Below are 18,291 nucleotides of genomic sequence, written 5' to 3'. Positions count from 1 at the left end.
GTGTTTAAACTAAGAGACATCGAAATTACATATTGAAGGCCATAAGATCAGCAGCACTAGATATTGTGCTTAGTAGCTACAAATTACTGGTCTAGCTGACAGCCACACAGAAGTGGCATATCCAGAATTAGCTGGAATAGCACGGATTCTGTTGGAAGTGTTGCTCTCAGACAGAGAGTTGTGGTTTGCAGCTATTTCTCTCTCTACTAGAACTTCTTTCAATAAATGTTCCTTTAAAAATAGCAGTATTAAAAATACTGGTTTAGCTTTAAGAAAAGAGTCTACTCCAAGCATTATTGCAGTAGCGCATCCATACATTAGCAAAAATTGCAGTCTACTTCTCTGAAAAAAGAGCCTGCATGCAGTGCAATCTTGCCAGGGAAGCTTTCCAAAGGCACTCTTCATGTGCAAAACAAATATATAGAAATTGTGATGCTTTTCTACTTCTTTCTATAGATAATGGATCTTATGTATTTTCATCATTAAATGTTTTTGTGTTTGTTTGGACATAAACTTGCGTGATCGGTCTTGTTTTTTGCTTGTCTTATATTAATTACAGTATATAAATAGATTTTTTATTGTATTTTTGAATGGTTTACAAAAAGCTTAACTCAGCACTATTTCTTACCCCAAAACTTTTGTACATTGCAGTAAATATAGAGTACTTTTTGTTCTACAATCTACGACAGACCTTTCTTACTACAAGGGGAGTAACTGGCACACAGCAAACAATTACACTTATTGTTATGCTTTTAAGCACATTTTTCAGCAATATGGGGATTGCATACATAGCAGATAAATTCCAGAGACCGAAAGGAATTCTTGTGTTCTCTTTGCTATTCTCTGCAGTCCTGTTCCAAGTTCTGATGATGCCAATTCCCTCTATTTTAATTTCAGTTGTGTTCGTGTTCTACTGTATGTTTATTCTATCTACCTTGCCGCTTCTTGACAGGATTGTGCTAGACTATCTTCAGAAAGTGCTGCAGGCGCCTGCATCCTTATACGGAAGGCAAAGAATGTTTGGAACGCTGACATACTGTGCAGTAAACTATCTTACCGAGTCTCTTGTTTTTGGAAGCGGTGGAAAGAGCAGCAAGGAGGGAAATTACTCAAGGCTGTGTATTCCATACATTCTGTTTTCAGCGCTTGCAGGTGGGCTTATCTTTTTGCTTGCACCAGCAGACCGCATTAGAAGCACAAGCACTTCTTCTTCTAGAAATCCTCCGCAGTTTTCAAAGGTTCTTAAGAATCCAGCATACATGTTCTTCCTTCTGATTATTCTCATGAATGGAATAACCCGAGGAGTCATGAGCATGTATTTAAGTAACTACTATAAGAATATTCTTAACTTTGCAGACTTCAAGCCCTCTAAAAGCCTGCCCATTTATGCGCAGTGGGCACTTCAGGGGTTCTATGCAAACCCAATGTCCACCTGCAGCACATTTGGAATTGTTCTGGAAATTGTGCTGTTTTTCTGCTCAAAATCTCTGCTCGGATTCTTTGGGCTGTACTGGTCTTTCCTTCTATCGCAAATGGCGCAGGGGCTGCGGTTCTTCTTATACACCTTCATAACGCCAGAAGACCCACTTAGGTTTGAAAAGTGCTGCTTCATTGAAGTGCTTAAAGGAGTTAACTTTGGGCTAACACATCTGTCAGGCGTGCAGATGGCAACTCTTCTAGTTCCAAGCAATCTAAAGTCAACAAGTCAAATGATCTATACAGGAACGTTTGTCTGTTTAGGAACAGTTGCAGGAGTGATTGCAGGACACTTCCTCAAAATTGATACATTTGAAGGAGTTCAGATGGTGTTCAATGGATGTACCTATCTATCTCTTCTTGCAATTGGGCTGATTATCCTAAAGTATGGGTTTTTGGACGGCAAACTGTGGGGAAGAAATGCAGAAAGAATGCCAGATCCTGTGCTCTCAGCGCAGACATCGCACAGCACATTAGCAAGCCAAGACCTAAAAAAGAGTGAATCTACACCTGCTGCAAATTGAAGCAGAAGTAGAAAGAGTTTATTCAATTATATAATCCATATCTAGGTTCACTTCTTTATATATAATTGTGTAATAAAAGTTTATAATGAGTTATCTATTTAATTTTCAGCCTGCGTTACAGGAATCTATACTTTCAAATGCACATGCTCGCAAACAAGCTTTCCAGAGTTTGTGAATAACTCTTTGTGCGAGTACAAAAACGCTGCACTTATGAAGATCTATCTCTGAATAGAATAGCTCTGTCTTAGCCACTGAGCTTTATAGTTAAAGGCAACAATAGTATAAGTACAAAGCTCTCTTTTTATTTTAGAGAAAATCCTCATGTGTACTAAAAATATATCTGCAATAGAATGGATAAATAAAATGGAAAAACCAGTCCCCAAAGAAACATCTGCATATCATATTTACAATTTATTATTCGGAGTTGTGTGTCTGAATAAACCTCTAAATATTTAGCTCTATTGCATTACATGCACTGCAATGCTAGACATAGCTTCTTTATAATTAACATCTACATTTCTTTCTAATTCTATTTCCTTCTGTATTTGCTCTTTTGTAATGTGCACGTCATACTTTATAAGCTCAAGTATTGCCATCTCTATTCTATTTAGTTTTTTTATGCCAACTATGTCATTGCTTGTTTCTTCTATATTCTTTAAAGAAAAGTCATTCCAGTACTTCTTAAATATTATGCATGCTGTAAAGAATATTTCCAGCCCAGTATACTGGGGAAGATAGGTAATTACGGAGCTGCTGTATATCTTTGCGCATATTACCTCAATAAGTGTGAACCGATTCAGAGTGTTCATTTTGTTTAGAACTTCTCCTAATGGCTCGCATTTGTTCTGCTTATAATACAGATCTAGTATGGCACTGTGTATAATAAGATTTTTTATTCGGGAAGAGTCTTTTTTCTGCATTCTCTACGCATATCTTGAAAATAAATTCAACTATTTATTGTCTTAATTAGGAAAATTACTTTTGGCATTACTAAATAAGACGAAGGCGCTTGGCCATTTCAATCCAGAGATAGGAATGGAATAATCCATATGTGCTGCTTGCTTCTTTTTTGCTTTGTGTTTCAGGCTAGTGCTGTCCAATTTATTTTCCAATATCACCGAATAAGGAATGGATGAGTCCAAATGAACTTAGTCCTTAGCGAATTCTAAGCCTCTATGCTTAGAGTCTAGAGCTGCAAGCAAATGCAGCTACAGAGGCACAGAGACTCCAATGCACATGCAATGATAATAGTATATACATGCAGCGCGCAAGTCTAAATATAGTATACGGTGCAAAAAGATTTGTCATAAAGCATGGGCTTTTTGTTTATGCAGCGTATATAGCCGCCCACACGCTTTGTCTGGGGTTGGATGAATATTCCTGTAAATAGAGCCACTGCATAATTCGAGGATTTAGGGCAGTTTGTTTAGCCTATGCACGGTTTGTGTGTTTAGACAGGTAATAAGAGGTGATATCTGTTTCACCCCCAAGCTCAAAGTATAAATTAGGTTATTTATTGCTGCGCATATGCACTTATTATTAGAGACAAGTCCAGAAAGAAAAAGCCTAGAAGAAATAGGGCGCAGCCTTATAGAAAAGAAAAGTGTTGCAGTTCTGACCCTTGCAGGCGGAAGTGGGTCACGACTGGGATATGAGCACCCAAAGGGCACGTTTGTCCTTCCTACAAAGAAAAAGCCAGGCCGGTCTTTGTTCCAGAGACAAGCTGAGAAAATATTCAAAGCAGGCGCTCCTTGGGTTATAATGGTCTCGAATGAAACCAAGGATAAAACAATTGAGCATCTGCAAACAGTAGTTCTCCCAGAATATGATATGAAGGTCTTTCTAATCGTCCAGGAAGATATTGATGCACTTGATAAAGAAACAAAGAATCCTCTTCTCAACATGAAGGGCGACCACATACAGGTGCCAAATGGAAACGGCTCGGTGTTCAAGACACTCAAAGCAAGCAGCTATATTGCAGTGGACAAAGACTCGGTTACGCCGCAGAGCATGTCTCTTCTTTCTGCGCTCCCAGATACTAGATACTTCAACATTATATCTATAGACAATGTGCTAGTTCGGATTGCCGATCCGGCCATGGTAGGATATGCTCAGAAATATCTGCTGGAAGTAGTAAGTGCTGGAGTTCCTGAAATGCCAAACAAAAAGATGGGTGTGTTTGAGCTGATCAATGGAAGAATAGAAGTGACAGAGTACACATCAGAGGAAAAGAGGGGCCTGCCGCTAGTAAATTCAGATGAAAAGAATTTGGCAAACATAGCAAACCACCTAGTAGCCAAGGAGTGTATTGAAAGAATGAACCCCGAGGAAATCCCATACCATGAGGCTATAAAGAAAATACCGCATGCTGGCGACCCAAGCCCAAGCGCTCCAAATGCAATTAAAAGAGAGCTGTTCATATTTGACGGGTTTCGGCTGGCGAACTCCCACGGGGTGATCGAGTATGGATGCAACTCATACGAGGGGCTTAAAAACAAAGAGGGCGAAAGCGATAGCATAGAGACATGCACACGAGCAGTCGATGAAGAATAAAACTATTAGCTTTTTTTAGTGTTTATGTTATGACTTAAAGGTCTTGGCCAGCTTTTAACTATATATTCAAAGCAAATGCTTTCTTAGTATATGCGTACTTCTTTCTTGAATGGAGTGTCTCCTTACATTACTGGCCTGTGAAAAAATGCAGTTTTATGCATATAGTAGAAATAAATATAAGCACACAATACGGTGTGTTAAAACTCTGAATTTGCTTTATTCTAAGAGTATATAGGGGCCTGCTGGCCCGTTCTTTTATTTAGCAGATCTTTAGCATATTTAATCAGATATGGCTACTTCTGCACATTTTTTCTTATTTAGAGCATCACACTGTCTATATTTATTTGGATTGAACAGAAAATTTTGCAGCAGCATGAACATAAGCAACAACTTAAGACAGTTAAAGTTTATGAAAATGCCTGTGAAGGAAGAAGAAGAAATTAAGAAGAGAGAGACTCTTGGAACCTGGCTTTTAAAAGAAATAACAAAAACAAAAACATTTAAAAAGCCACATACATTTTAATTATCTCCTATCCAGATCCAAGCATCTTCCTCCTTGCATCCCCGCAATACTTTTGAAATTCGGATATTGCTGTCTAATAAAACTCTTTGGCAAAGCATTCTCCATTCTATTCTACTCAGTGCTGGGTGCTGCTCACGAAGCTCTCTAATTGTGTCAGCTGGCAAAGCACGCTTATTCTTTTTATATATTCTATCCACGATATATTCTTTATATTTGTCTACCTTCGTTCGTGTTAGGAACATAATACGAAGAACTGTGATTACCATGCCTCCCACCACTAAGACTACAAATATTCCCAGTGCAAATACTTTTAGAATTTTGAAAATGAATCGCGCAGTCTGCTTAAATAGTTTTAGAGCATGGCCAAAAACTGTAGTGCGATTTGAAGAGTTGCTTTCTGCTACTTCATTGGAATTATCAGTTTGGGATTTTTCTACTTGTTCTGTTTGATCTATAGAGCTTATGTCCACCCCATCTTCTATATGATCTTGTACAATTTTATCCGCTTCTTCCTTAGCTTTTAGTTCTGCTTCTTCTTTAGCTTTTCGGTCAGCTTCCACCCTGGCTTTCCGATCCGCCTCTTCTTTAGCCTTTAGTTCAGCCTCTTCTTTAGCCTTTCGGTCTGCCTCCACCTTGGCTTTTTGGGCAGCTTTCTCCTTAGCTTTTCGGTCTGCTTCTTCCTTGGCCTTCAGCGCAGCTTCTTCTTTAGCTTTCCGATCCGCCTCTTCTTTAGCCTTTTGAGCAGCTTTCTCCTTAGCTTTTCGGTCTGCCTCCACCTTAGCTTTCCGATCCGCTTCTTCCTTGGCTTTCCGATCCGCTTCTTCCTTGGCTTTCCGATCCGCCTCTTCTTTAGCCTTCTGAGCAGCTTCCTCCTTAGCTTTTAGTTCTGCCTCTTCTTTAGCCTTTCGGTCTGCCTCCACCTTGGCTTTTTGGGCAGCTTCCTCCTTAGCTTTTCGGTCTGCTTCTTCCTTGGCCTTCTGAGCAGCTTCCTCCTTTGCTTTTCGGTCTGCCTCCACCTTGGCTTTCCGATCTGCCTCCGCCTTGGCCTTCTGAATAGCTTCTTGTTGTCTTTTAAGCTCTATATCTCTTTGCACTTTTTCTAGTTCTTTCTTAACCTTTGCAATCTCTTCTGTTTTATGCTTTATTGCTGGGGTTTTCTGATTTCTATCATGCACTTTGTTCATTACATAGTTTTTTACTGACTCAACTACACCTGGCGCTTTCTTATCCTGATCTATGGAAAGTGTGTATGTTGCAAGCACTGCAACTATTCCTATAGTTGCTCCTATGACAATTAGCCGGCCATACCCATTTGCAAACACCATACATTTTGTGTACATCTTTTGTATATATATGTTTACCCTGGTTGCTAGGTCTACTTCTTTGTTTGTTTGTTTTCTCTCTACCTTTTTCTTTGCAGCTTCTATGGGCTGTGCTGCAGCTTCTTTGTTTTTTTTCATTGATTTGCTAAGAACTCCTTGAAGGGCTGTGCTTGCCACTTTCTTTATTTCCTGTGACTTGGGTTTTTCTGCTTTCTTTGGCTTAGGTATCTCAGAAGGCACTGCAGCACTCTCCTCTGATAAAATGCTTTCTTTGTCTGTCTTTTCTACTGATGCTGCCTTTTCTATACCTAATTCCTTTGGCTCTTGTGCTGGCTCTTTAAGCACTTCCTTCTTTCCCCTCTTTGTTGCCGGCGTATCGCTTGTATCACTCCTCTTTCTCTTTTCTGTCTTCTTTGGTACTTTGTCCTTGCTCTTGGCAATGTCCAGCTCCTTAAGAATCTGAATTGTCTTAGCTTGATTCTGCTCTATGCTCTTCTTGTTTCTTTTAAAGACACTTATAATATCCTTTTTAGTGCTCTGCACTGTAATATTACTGATCTCCAATCTATTAAGAATCGCACATAACTCTATTTTAGTTAACCTATTAGGATCTTTTGCTCTTCTTGTTATTTTGACCATTTAAAGAATAAACAAAATGAAAATCAAATGAATATTATGTGTAATTAAAAGATCCAGATCAGTCGAAAAGAATCAAATTATGCAGTAGTAGCTGTTCTAAGGCCATCTTTTCATATACAGAGTTCCTTGCGCTGTTCTTGCCATTTAAACCCAACTATATCTATGGCTTAAGCATACATTAGCTGCTAAAAGCACTTTTATTCTTCAAAACAGAGTTTTCAATACTAAGAAAGTGCATGTATCTTTTCGCTTAGTTACGCTAAATAAATTTGCATATAACCCGAAAGCCCTACCTCAAAAACCCCACACGACATAAAGCCTAGCTAAATTTAATATTTATTATATTGGCTGTGGTATTTAAACAGACCAGGCTATTGGCACTTATTTTATTTATAGGTGCAAACTTTTCTTAAGGCCCCTATGTCTTTTGTGCAATTGAATTACAAAACTCAATAAATACACTTTTCACTACACAAGAGAATATACGTATTAAACAAAATATTTATACCAGCAGCACAGTAAAAGAGTTTAATATAAAAAGCCATTCGAGGCTTGCGAACAAGGAATATTAGTTGAGCACACAAAGGGCGGACACAGTACAGCAAGACAGCAGGCAGATCGAGAGCGGCTGTTTATTAATAATAGTGTGTACCGGCCATGTACGGGCGCCATGTACTGCCTGCACACAGCACATCTTCGCTCGCTGCATACACATGTAGTGGTTAGCTGCTGCATATGCAGGGAGAGCGGCGTCTTGCGACTGGCCTGAGAACCCAGCGGCCCGCGCATGCTGCTGTTTGCCAGAGCGCTGCAGACAGCACGGCAGGCCATCGCGCGTGCCGCGCAGAGAAGAGGGCCAGTCGGTGCTGAGGACAGGAGCAGGGAAGTCCAGTGCACGCATAGTTCAGTGCCACTTCGGCTTAGACAACGCAGCGGTTCTAAATATTAAATGTACAAGCATCAAGGTAAAAAGAACATGCGCGGAATTTCCTAATGACAAAGTTGGCATCCAAGCTACTCCATATGGCCTTATAGGCTACCCCGAAGGGAATGATAATAGTGGACGACCCACCGGCAGGGTTAGTGCCGGCTTGCTCCTGCCACCTCCTAGCCAGCCCTCTCCTGCTGCACTGCGCCGTGAGACAGATGCAGCTCTCCTGGTGTTCTGAAATGCAGAGTGCGTGGCCCTTAAATACCCGCAGAAAATAATCAAATTGGGAAATGTGTACATTGGACCCTTCTAAGTGCACTCTAGACCACGTTCTGCTGTTTGTTTACTTAATTGCGGTGTATAGCCGGGTCTATGTGCAAATTGTGCATCTTGGAGGGCCATATGACGAAAAATTAATATAGTGGGAGAGTGTGTACAAGGCATGTGCAGCAGGCACTGGAGAAAGACCTGCTGATGTAAGGAAGTGTATGTAGATGGGTAGGTGAGGTAGACAGCTTGTGTCTTGGCACTTGCATAGCATGCTTGAGGAATGCACTCTTGTCTACTTCTGATGCGTCTCTATCAGCATACATATTGCATGTATGTAGTATGTGTATAGTATGTACATACGTGTATGTATATCATGTGTGGTATGTGTGTATAGTTCTGTGCAGGTGTACACATAGGTTTTCATGTCTGGGCAGAGCCTTTTTGTTCTTTATGTGGCTGGCGTGTGATGCAGAGTTTGTTCAGCTTTCTACATTGTGCTGAGTGTTTGCTGAGAGTGGTTCTTCAAAAAGTGCAGTTTTCTGATTTTCGTGTGTCTTTATCTTTTTTTTAGAAGAAACAAACCCTTCTGAAAAGTAGTGGTGGTGCGAATATTGTAGAGTTTATTTTTGCAAAGATGTAGAAGAAAGGATAATAAGAAGATATAGACAGGAGAATGGAGACATAGTACAGAAGAGGTAGATTAGAGATGGAGGGTGCAGGATACCAGAAGACGCTTAATACTATCTTTAAGCAAGATATCTTTGTAGTTTTAATAAAGAAGTGGAACAAATAGAGAAAATACTATTAGGTATACATAACATGATATAACCTGAATTTACTTATAAGAAAACAATGCATATATTATAAAAGACAATGCACCTTATCTGATACTTTCAGATGTTCAATATCTTACTTTTCTTTTTGAACCAATGCCCATTTATGAACTATTGCCATTCTAGAGTTAAATCTGTCTAATAAAAATCACAGTTGAGTACTGGTTTAGTTTCTAAACGAGTCTATAAATACTAGTCTGACTTCTTGGTGGTTTTCCTTACATTGAGGGCATGAAACCATCTTTCCAGGTCAGCAACGTATATTAGTGTTGGTCCTCGGGGTTCGAGTTTGAGCCATAGGATATCATGCTAAATAGGTCTCTAATTGGTCATGTGCTGGTCAAGCTAGCTTAGACCTTGACATTTTATTCATTCCAGAGTGAATGATTAATCTTCATGATAAAATATCGCTTTGAAGCAGGCCTATAAATAGAGAACAAGAAATAAAATTTGAATTTCACTATGACTAAGTCCAATACTTTGAAAAGAAAAAATCAGCTGCTCTAATGCCAGAAATAAAATGTTAAAATAGGAATAATACTTTACCAACACATGCAAAGTTTGCCTGTACATTCAATAAGTCTAGCAAAAAAAGCCAATGGAAAACTTGTGCACTTTTTTCTAGTAAGTTTGACATTGTGCACATAACCCGAATACTAAGCGTTTTCTAAAATCTGCCGCAGTGGGCTGAATTATGTGCTTGTATAGTAAAACACTAAGCATCTCATATAACGAGTTCATGCAAATAACTTGCCTCAAACAGTTCTAAGAGCATACTATGGGTTTCTGCCAATACCAATCTCGAGATATTCTGTTATTTTCATTTATTTTTTTACTGGTACATGCAAGTCATTATTACATCCAGTAACTCAAAGCTAACGCACGAAACAAAGGAACTCCTTCTAGACATTGAAGGGCTCTTTCCAGGAGCTACGCCTATTCCGCGCAAGAACAGAAAGTTTTCGCAGTTCTTGAAAGAAGAAGTCACAGAGAAAGAGGCTATGATCATACGTCTCGACCAAGTTGACTGTTCCTACAGACGGCTTCTTTTCATAAAAAAAGATGCAGAAAACAATCTAACCACAAGCACATACTCTATTGTGGCATACACACTCTCAAGGCGGCTGAATGGGGCTGTTGACTCAGGGCACATGCCAGAGCTGTCCATAACAAACTTTGACGATACAGAAAATGACCTTCGTTTTATAAAGGATATAGAGGATGCATACAGTACTGAAGACCCTGACTTTGAGGGAAGGCAGGTGGTGTCATTTACAAAAAAAAGAGGCTTTATTCTTTGTAGGAAACACAGATACATTATTCGGCTGCCAGAAGACAGCACAAAAGATGAAACTGTGCGGCTGGATGAGATAGGTCCGCGACTCTCTCTTAAGCTGCAGACTGTGGATGTTAATGAGAATTACATCTTTAGACACACAAAAAACATCAAACTGAAGGACTAGAGGGTAACTATGCCAATACGCTTGGTAGTGGTCATGATGCTTTTTAGAACAAGACCTATATTTATATTGACAGAATGCCTACAGAAATAGACAGCTCTAGAAGGGTTATTAATCTCAACTAAATAGAAAAAGAAGATTTGCTAGTTTTAAAACACAAAACCTATTTATTCGGCCTTTCTATTTACTTTGGCATATAGATGGAAAGAAGTGACTTCTACTAGAATTCAAAGAACCAATAAATATCACAATGCATACTTAAGGACATGGAGGCCTGTTTTAGACTTTGCTTTTTAACAGATAGGATGGAAAATGATTTGCCTATTATTTTTGTGTGATTAGATTAAGGATAAATAAGTTGAAACATAGAGAATATACAATGAAAACACAAAAAACATTAATCTTTTTACTTGCACTACTAGTTTTTTTATCTTTCTGTAAAGCAAACGAAGATAAGGAAAAAGAGAAAGACAATAATATAGAAAAACCCGGATTGTTTAGTAGATTTAAGGGCTTCTTTTCTAGTGTGTTTAGAAGAAATTCAAATTCTAAAGAAGAAAAACCCACAGAAGAAGAACATAACGCCAAAAAGGAAGGGCATAACGCTGAAAAGGGAGAACATAACGCCAAAAAAGACAAAAAGAATGCTAAAAAGGGAAAAAAGATCCATGAAATCAATGAAGCCACACACCCTGCCATAAATCCAAATAGTGGTTAAGCACAGCATAGTTCTTCACAATGGTAATATAGGCGTGAATTAGAGTTTTATATTCATAAACTTCATAAACACCGGCTGTACAGATACAGTACTGATATGTAGAAAATCTTTCTTTATATAGTCTATCTGTGAACTGTGCGATAATTTACTAGTGCTTAATAAATATTATGTAAATAAAGTTAATAAGCACGCTGGCATAACAAAATCGCATTTAATGCAATAAATATGTTATTGGCTGTTTTTTTGATTTATGTTTTAAATGCCTATTGGATGCTTATCCCCAAATAAATAATTTCTCCGTGTTTCAATCCCCAATGCGACTTACCAAAGTAGTTCTTATGCTGTGCATTTTTAGCCTCTATGCCTGCAAGCCATGCATTAAAAATAAAAGAAAGAGCTTAAAAAGAAGAGTGAAAAAGAATAGGCTAAAATTAACAGGAAATATACTCCATTTGTCTGTGTAGAGGAGGCACGCGAATTGTATGAAAATAAAGCTATTAACTGCCATAGGCATTCAGTGATGGCCTGACAGGCTCTAAGCAAACACTGCGGGTACGGCGTTAGCTAGTCTACGATGCCATGCAGTTTTGTATGCTCTTTCTGATTTTGGATATATTATGTGCTCCATAAATAACTCATCTAGTTATAATTATTTAGTCAAACATATAATTGAAAATACAAGAATATGCAGATTTCCTAACAATATATAGACAATAATAGAAACTGCTGCTTTATTTCTAGGGTTTCTAAATTCACATATCCAAGAAACTCTATATTTAGTATACACCAAATCATATTTATTTTTCTCTGCAATTATTCTGAATATATAATTCCAGTTCATTAGACTCTAGGAATCTTCTAGCGTTGTTGGTGTGTATGCCAGTTAGAGAGGCTGTTTGTATAGTAAAACTGCTATATTTACTATTTTGAATACTATATAAACAGCTCAGAGTGCTACTGATTCTCTATGTACCAAAAAGCGCTAGTAATAGGCCTAGATATAGGATAAATAGAGCTAAAGCTAAAATAAAGTGGCTTCAATATAGAAAAATAAGACAGTATTAAAATATATCTTTCTTTATGCAACTCTTTAGATAGAGCCGTGCTTTTAATCTTAATTGCTACTTTACTGAGCTAGAATACTACAGACAGCCTTTTTAATGTCGTTTGATTTCATTATAGGAGATTACTGAGGTTACTTCAAGCTTGTATATATACAGAGCCTAGAGGCAACGTTGAATTTATAGCTTTATATTAGAAGAAAACTTCGCAATACACAAAACAAGTGCGTAAAACCGAAGAGCGCATGTCATAAACACAATCTGCTATATAGAATAGGTTATCCTCTATGAAAATCAAACTCGCTAGCTCATATGAAAATAAAAATTATATAGTGCTTGCACACAAAGAAGTTAAATGTAAAATGTAGTGTGAACCACTATCCCGCACTATTAAGAATATTGTGATTGGAGTATTGCACACGCCTTGAATAGTCTACCGTGGAAACTAAGACAAGGACACATTTTTATGCAATCGCAATTGGAGACTATATGCACATAAGTGCATTCCATTGCAGAAATGTCTAAAACACTCTGCTTGCAATCGCAGGGGTTAAAATATTTTCCTGTTTTATAGCATCCTAAACTATAAAAGCAAAAATGTTTTTTAACCCATGCTTCTATTCTTTCTCTCCTCGCAATTCTATTTGTGCTAGAGAAGCTGCCTTGAGAAAAATAAGCTCGGGCAGGAAAGAAGTGGAGAAAATATCCTCTTTGTCAGGTATGGTGGAAGATATATAGGCTCTCTATCGTATCTCTCTTCTGTGCTTCTATTATTTATAAATAGTCTTTTCGCTCTGCAGCCTAGCGTGCAGGAGTCAAAATAGATGAAGAATCACTGTGCAGAGCCAGCATGCAATAGCTAGTCTGCGCTGTATTCACATACTTTGCTGATGATGAGAACCTAAGAAAGCTTAGAAGTGATGACACATCAATATAAACTACAACGGTTACTGAGGCATTTTCTTTTAATATCCTAAGACCAATATCCTAAGACAAAGACAGCCTTTCCATTTAAAGGCCATGCATGTGCTGTGCACAGTATTTTCAATTTTTATTTCTGCCTTTCTTCTTTCAATATGAAATATATTACAGACTGTATTAAGTATAAAGGAGAGACCATCTATTCCACATATGAATACAGTAAAGATTCTAGACACGGCTGCATTCTCTGGAAAAACAAGAAGATGAAGACCAGCGGAACGTTCTCCATGCTCATAAGAGGAAGCAGGCTAATTGCAGGAAATTACAATGAAATATGCGTAATAGACCTAGACACTTCAAGCAGCCTGCAAAGTACAACCTACAAAAATAATGCTGTAAATTACTATTTTGCAGAGTATGATGGTATTATCTACTCAACAGGGCTGGGGTGCTATTCTGAAGTAGATACTAACACAGGACACACTATGGAGCATCCATACATTTGTGATGGCAAAAAATGCATTCACGACATACTTTCTATAGCAGTAGACAAAAATCACATATACATAGGATGCGATGGTGGGTATTTATCGTGCATCAATAGGAGCACATACGAGGTGCAATACACACGGGCCTTTTCAGCGGGGATAACATGGCTAAGCACATTCTTTGAAGTGCCTGAGGGCAGACAGCATGTCCTAGAGGTAGGGACATACACAGGAGAGTACGCCATGATTATGGACGGTGAGACTGTGCTGCAAAAAAACACAAAGTCTATTATATGGAGAATACATAAGGTTAATATAAATGGAGACTCTTATAATGTGGTTGCGCAGTCATACGATGGAATAGGCATCTATACCGGCCAGATGGACCTGGTTCAAAATATTCCTACAAGTGACCTTGTGTATACTATAGATATAGATGAAGCAAAAGGGCAGGCATATGGGTATAATTATTACACTGGTGAGGTAATGTCCGTAGACCTGCATGCTATAGCCCAAAATAGAAAGACTAAATAGTATGGGTAGGTTTGATATTCAAGAGACACAGCCTTGCCTGCACTTGGGAGGAAGATGGAATGTATTATTTTTTCTCTAGAGGAAATAGACTATGGATTGATGCAAAGCTAAAATAATGCATAATTTTCCATGAATCTTCCTTATTGGTATAGCCCAAAGGTAAAGTTCGGGCTGCTAGTATTTTAGCGTTCACATACCACATTTTAAATACGCTGTACTCATTAGTTATATCTTTGAACCCTTAAATAAACTGTCTTATTTATGCCAACAACCTATATTTACTAGAGGCTGTGAGTTGTATTGTTTTTATTCACAGACACGCTCTGTTTTCTGGAATGCAAATGCTAGTGGCTTCTATAAATTCAAATTCATGGCACCTAGCCATTTCTATTAAATGTAGAGAATGCAAAACTCAGCATTTCTCACCTATTTATCCTATGCATTAATGGCATGCATCATGCAAGGCTGCATTTTGACAAATTCAATAAAAACCCATTAATATACAGCTATGTATACGGCTTTCCCACGCACTCTACTGAAGGTTCTATACTTAAGAAGAAATTCGTCCTTTCTAATTTCTTTATTTGTCTATTGGTATACGGTGGCTCACTTGCTTTTAGGCCTCGCCCTATATAATGCATAGCGGTGACAAATGCACACTGTTGGAAAGAATATAGCAGCAAAGGAGCAAACAACGCACTGCAGTATGTGCTAGGCCTTTTTCTAGGCAATCTATATAATAAACACTTTGTTACTGCAGAAGCCCTCTATTTCCCTTCTTTTTTGCCAGTTCTCTACAAAGAAAGTGTCTCTATGCATTCTTCTATGCATTGCATTCATAGCGTTAATTGCTTGTCTAAAGCTGCAAATAAATAGCATGTTGAAAGGCCTCTATTTATAACACGGTTGTCTCATACTACTCCAACAGTGGCGAACTCAGCCATGCACAGTGCATTTCTCTTCATGCAGGTTGAAATTGCATATTTAGCCAGGTATCTAGATGCATTCCTATGCCTGCGTGCAATGTGCCGGATTATAGAATATTAATACCATTAGGTGCTCAAGTCCCTTGATCATTTGATCTAGACACAGTGTCTTTATTAAAAATTCCCAATAAGGTACAAAAACAAAATGATGTTACACGCATGCATCATAATTGATTCGCTAGTATGCTATAAATAGATGTCTCTCCGGAGGAGGTATGCACACACAGATTCAAAGAAAGAATACAAGAAAATACACTATTGCAACAGCGTGCTGCCTACTAGGAAATGCATATCTTCAGGTAGTCAGTGCTACAGGCCCAGCTCTGGATGCAAATGTTAATGTTATTTCTTCAGAACCTGATTATAATGAAATTGCAAATGAATTAACTAACAACTCAAATATAGCACAGAACCTACTCTCTGCCTTCATGCAGGTGCATGCAGACCTAAAGGAGAAGAATAATCTGACACAGCAGCTGTCGCAGCAGATTGCAGACACTCCTGCATACGCCATAGGAGCCCAGCCACAGCAGCAGCCAGTCCAACAGCCCATTGTCTATGTCACTAGAGAGCAGCCAAATGTATACAACGATGTGGAGCCAGAAGAAAGTTATTCTAGAAGACGAACATCCAGGTCAAGATCAAGAAATGTGCTTCGAGACCATGAAATTGTGAAAAACTCCTTAGCCACACTTACCGGGGGATTCCTAAGGGGCGATACAGACTGCAGGTTATGCTGCAGCTGCACACAGAAGGCAATTGGCAATGTAACAGGCCGTTCAAGCTCTGGCAGACAGTGCAACAAGTACATCCTAGATGAAATTGAGAGAGTTCTAGATGCGCACTTTGGAGACCAGGAGAAGGTTGATGGCGTGCAAAAAGTGTCTTCTCTTCTAAATGGGCTATTTGCCCAGCAGGCTCCGTCAGAGTACAGTATCACAGACATAGCAAAAAGAATCAGCAAAATTCCAGCAAAGCACCAGGAGGTGAAAATGTACCTTGTAGTTCTCCTAGACTCCATTCTAATGGACCTGTGCAACAGCTACAACTGCCTTGTGTGCCGTGCACTCTACAAGCACGAGGGATTCCTTGTGTACCGGGTTATTAGAGCTCTAAGCCTTCACACCCCAGATGCAATGGCTAGAGGCACCGCAGGAATAGGAAGAATCACGAATACGCTGAGCTCTACAGAGGAAGTGAGTCGTCTTGTACACACTCTTGAGAACGTTCTTACTCTGACAAATCTTAACAGCAGTCTCTTTGACAACTTTAAGAGCTCGCTTGGTAACATCAACCCTATGCGAGCAGAATCCTTTTCAAACAAAGTAAGCGAGCTTTCTAATATTCTTCTGAATATGCTGGGTATAACCATTGTTTTGGAGAGATCAACACTAATGTACCGATTTATGCTGCATGGCAAAAAAACAGTCACAATACCAAGCTCGTACAATGTAGACAACAGCAATCTTTACAATATGCTAAGAACAACAAGAGTGGATCCAAATAATGTTTTAAGAGTTGTGAGAACAACAGGCGAAAATAACATAGGCCTGCAGAATGGGTTTCTTCAGTCTCTGAAGAAAAGTGGGCTGGATTTTCTCCAGCCATCTGATGCAGAGATAAGAATTACACAAACAATTCCCATTAGTATAGCAGCCCAGCAAATTGGTGTGCCAGCTGCCTCTGTTCATCCCCAGGGCGTAGTCTATTCATCGCCTGCAAATGACAATCCAGACTGCCAAAAGAAAACTAAAATATCTGGAATGGCAAAGGAAATTGCGTCTTTAATAGACACCTCTTCTGCAGTAACATCTTCTTCGCCAAAGAAGGGAATTCTGAAAAGATCTGTGCGGTTTGAGAATTCGCCTTCTATTCCAGCACCCACCATGAAAGCTTCTCCGTGCCAGAAAAGCGCAGGACACTCAACATGTGCGTCTGGTTTGGCAGCTAAAATGCAGCCATTAATACAGCAGGCATTTATCCCCATTGGAAATGATTTTATGTACAGTGACGATGTATCTGTTCCTATTGTTGACTTTAGCCAATCCAGCAATACGCAGCAGTTTGTTCCCTACTATGCAGAGCAAATAAATGGCTTCCAACCAGCGCAGGGAGCTCCTATTAGACAGCAAAGAGCAGCACCTGTTCTTAATCCTACAAGAATCAACCCACCTAGGATAAATAACAACTCATACGGGCTACACTAAATCTATATAATAAATAGGAGTACTTTATTCTTTTTGTCTACTTAGAAATATTTGTATATGCAAATGGCAACTTCATGGTGTTTAGGAAGCCAAAGCTCTGTCTGCACTAGCAGTGCCTCCTAAATTGTTTATATGCGCCATTTACATCGTTGATTTTTCCTCTGTCCTGTAATGGATATTTTCTTTAATTTAGACGCATTCCGCGCCATTTCTGTGAAATAATTCTAGAATTTCTAGAAGGCGCTAATATTACCGTATATGAAATATATGTATATTAATATGGGCTTTTCCTAAAAAGGAAATTCCCTGTCTATAAATAGAGGACGAAAATTAATTTTTAGACAGAGGTGGGTTAATACTTTATTGGAGTGGCTTTGTTCATACACAGTCTGCGAAGGTAAATGTTAGCACTGCCTAGCCCCTGCTGCAGCCGACACACTGAGCACACCGAAATCATCAATGTTTCTGCAGTAGTGCAGATACTATTGGTGTAGAGGTCATGCACGTCGATGTCCTCTTTATATTTTAAACTCCTCCTATACCTTATTCCCTTTTACATATACATGCTACTCTATGTGCTAAATCCTTCTTTGGCAGGGTGTGCTACAAACAAAGATGTTGTACAGCGTAGAAGCTAGGCTTTCCTCCCCTCTAATACACTGGGTCTTTTCAAGCTACATGTCATTTCATGCAGAGCAGTGGGATTACACCAGGCCAGTCAATACATTTTATTTTCACATTTACAAATTGCAGTGAGATAGAGATTTTGGCGTTATGACAAAGGCCAGAGCAATGTGTAAATGCGCAAATGCACGAATATTTCAAGTATTCTGCAATAATCAAGA

General features: G+C 38.9%; 10 protein-coding genes across 10 annotated transcripts; 7 read left to right on the top strand and 3 right to left on the bottom strand.

Annotated features, from left to right (window-relative positions):
• Window positions 1-69: 69 nt before the first annotated feature.
• NESG_01033 (uncharacterized protein) lies at window positions 70-318 on the bottom strand (the record flags this gene model as incomplete). Its single annotated transcript, XM_053048672.1, has 1 exon — window positions 70-318. One exon carries the CDS (start codon window positions 316-318, stop codon window positions 70-72), a length of 249 nt encoding a protein of 82 aa, XP_052905432.1.
• Window positions 319-590: 272 nt separating this feature from the next.
• NESG_01032 (uncharacterized protein) lies at window positions 591-2,000 on the top strand (the record flags this gene model as incomplete). The annotated part of the gene is made up of 1 exon (XM_053048671.1): window positions 591-2,000. One exon carries the CDS (start codon window positions 591-593, stop codon window positions 1,998-2,000), a length of 1,410 nt encoding a protein of 469 aa, XP_052905431.1.
• Window positions 2,001-2,458: 458 nt separating this feature from the next.
• Window positions 2,459-2,920, bottom strand: NESG_01031 (uncharacterized protein; the record flags this gene model as incomplete). Its single annotated transcript, XM_053048670.1, has 1 exon — window positions 2,459-2,920. One exon carries the CDS (start codon window positions 2,918-2,920, stop codon window positions 2,459-2,461), a length of 462 nt encoding a protein of 153 aa, XP_052905430.1.
• A 607-nt stretch (window positions 2,921-3,527) lies between these two features.
• Window positions 3,528-4,553, top strand: NESG_01030 (uncharacterized protein; the record flags this gene model as incomplete). Its single annotated transcript, XM_053048669.1, has 1 exon — window positions 3,528-4,553. The coding sequence occupies one exon, from the start codon at window positions 3,528-3,530 to the stop codon at window positions 4,551-4,553; it is 1,026 nt and encodes a 341-aa protein (XP_052905429.1).
• A 373-nt stretch (window positions 4,554-4,926) lies between these two features.
• NESG_01029 (uncharacterized protein) lies at window positions 4,927-5,076 on the top strand (the record flags this gene model as incomplete). The annotated part of the gene is made up of 1 exon (XM_053048668.1): window positions 4,927-5,076. One exon carries the CDS (start codon window positions 4,927-4,929, stop codon window positions 5,074-5,076), a length of 150 nt encoding a protein of 49 aa, XP_052905428.1.
• Window positions 5,073-7,037, bottom strand: NESG_01028 (uncharacterized protein; the record flags this gene model as incomplete). Its single annotated transcript, XM_053048667.1, has 1 exon — window positions 5,073-7,037. The coding sequence occupies one exon, from the start codon at window positions 7,035-7,037 to the stop codon at window positions 5,073-5,075; it is 1,965 nt and encodes a 654-aa protein (XP_052905427.1).
• Window positions 7,038-9,913: 2,876 nt separating this feature from the next.
• Window positions 9,914-10,534, top strand: NESG_01027 (uncharacterized protein; the record flags this gene model as incomplete). Its single annotated transcript, XM_053048666.1, has 1 exon — window positions 9,914-10,534. One exon carries the CDS (start codon window positions 9,914-9,916, stop codon window positions 10,532-10,534), a length of 621 nt encoding a protein of 206 aa, XP_052905426.1.
• A 376-nt stretch (window positions 10,535-10,910) lies between these two features.
• On the top strand, window positions 10,911-11,249 carry NESG_01026 (uncharacterized protein; the record flags this gene model as incomplete). Its single annotated transcript, XM_053048665.1, has 1 exon — window positions 10,911-11,249. One exon carries the CDS (start codon window positions 10,911-10,913, stop codon window positions 11,247-11,249), a length of 339 nt encoding a protein of 112 aa, XP_052905425.1.
• Window positions 11,250-13,386: 2,137 nt separating this feature from the next.
• Window positions 13,387-14,253, top strand: NESG_01025 (uncharacterized protein; the record flags this gene model as incomplete). Its single annotated transcript, XM_053048664.1, has 1 exon — window positions 13,387-14,253. One exon carries the CDS (start codon window positions 13,387-13,389, stop codon window positions 14,251-14,253), a length of 867 nt encoding a protein of 288 aa, XP_052905424.1.
• Window positions 14,254-15,454: 1,201 nt separating this feature from the next.
• Window positions 15,455-17,446, top strand: NESG_01024 (uncharacterized protein; the record flags this gene model as incomplete). Its single annotated transcript, XM_053048663.1, has 1 exon — window positions 15,455-17,446. The coding sequence occupies one exon, from the start codon at window positions 15,455-15,457 to the stop codon at window positions 17,444-17,446; it is 1,992 nt and encodes a 663-aa protein (XP_052905423.1).
• Between the last annotated feature and the right edge of the window lie 845 nt (window positions 17,447-18,291).

The sequence above is a fragment of the Nematocida ausubeli genome (genome assembly GCF_000738915.1).
Source record: "Nematocida ausubeli strain ERTm6 chromosome Unknown supercont2.2, whole genome shotgun sequence".
NCBI classification, from domain to species: Eukaryota; Fungi; Microsporidia; genus Nematocida; species Nematocida ausubeli.
This window is presented reverse-complemented; position numbering and strand designations above follow the sequence as displayed.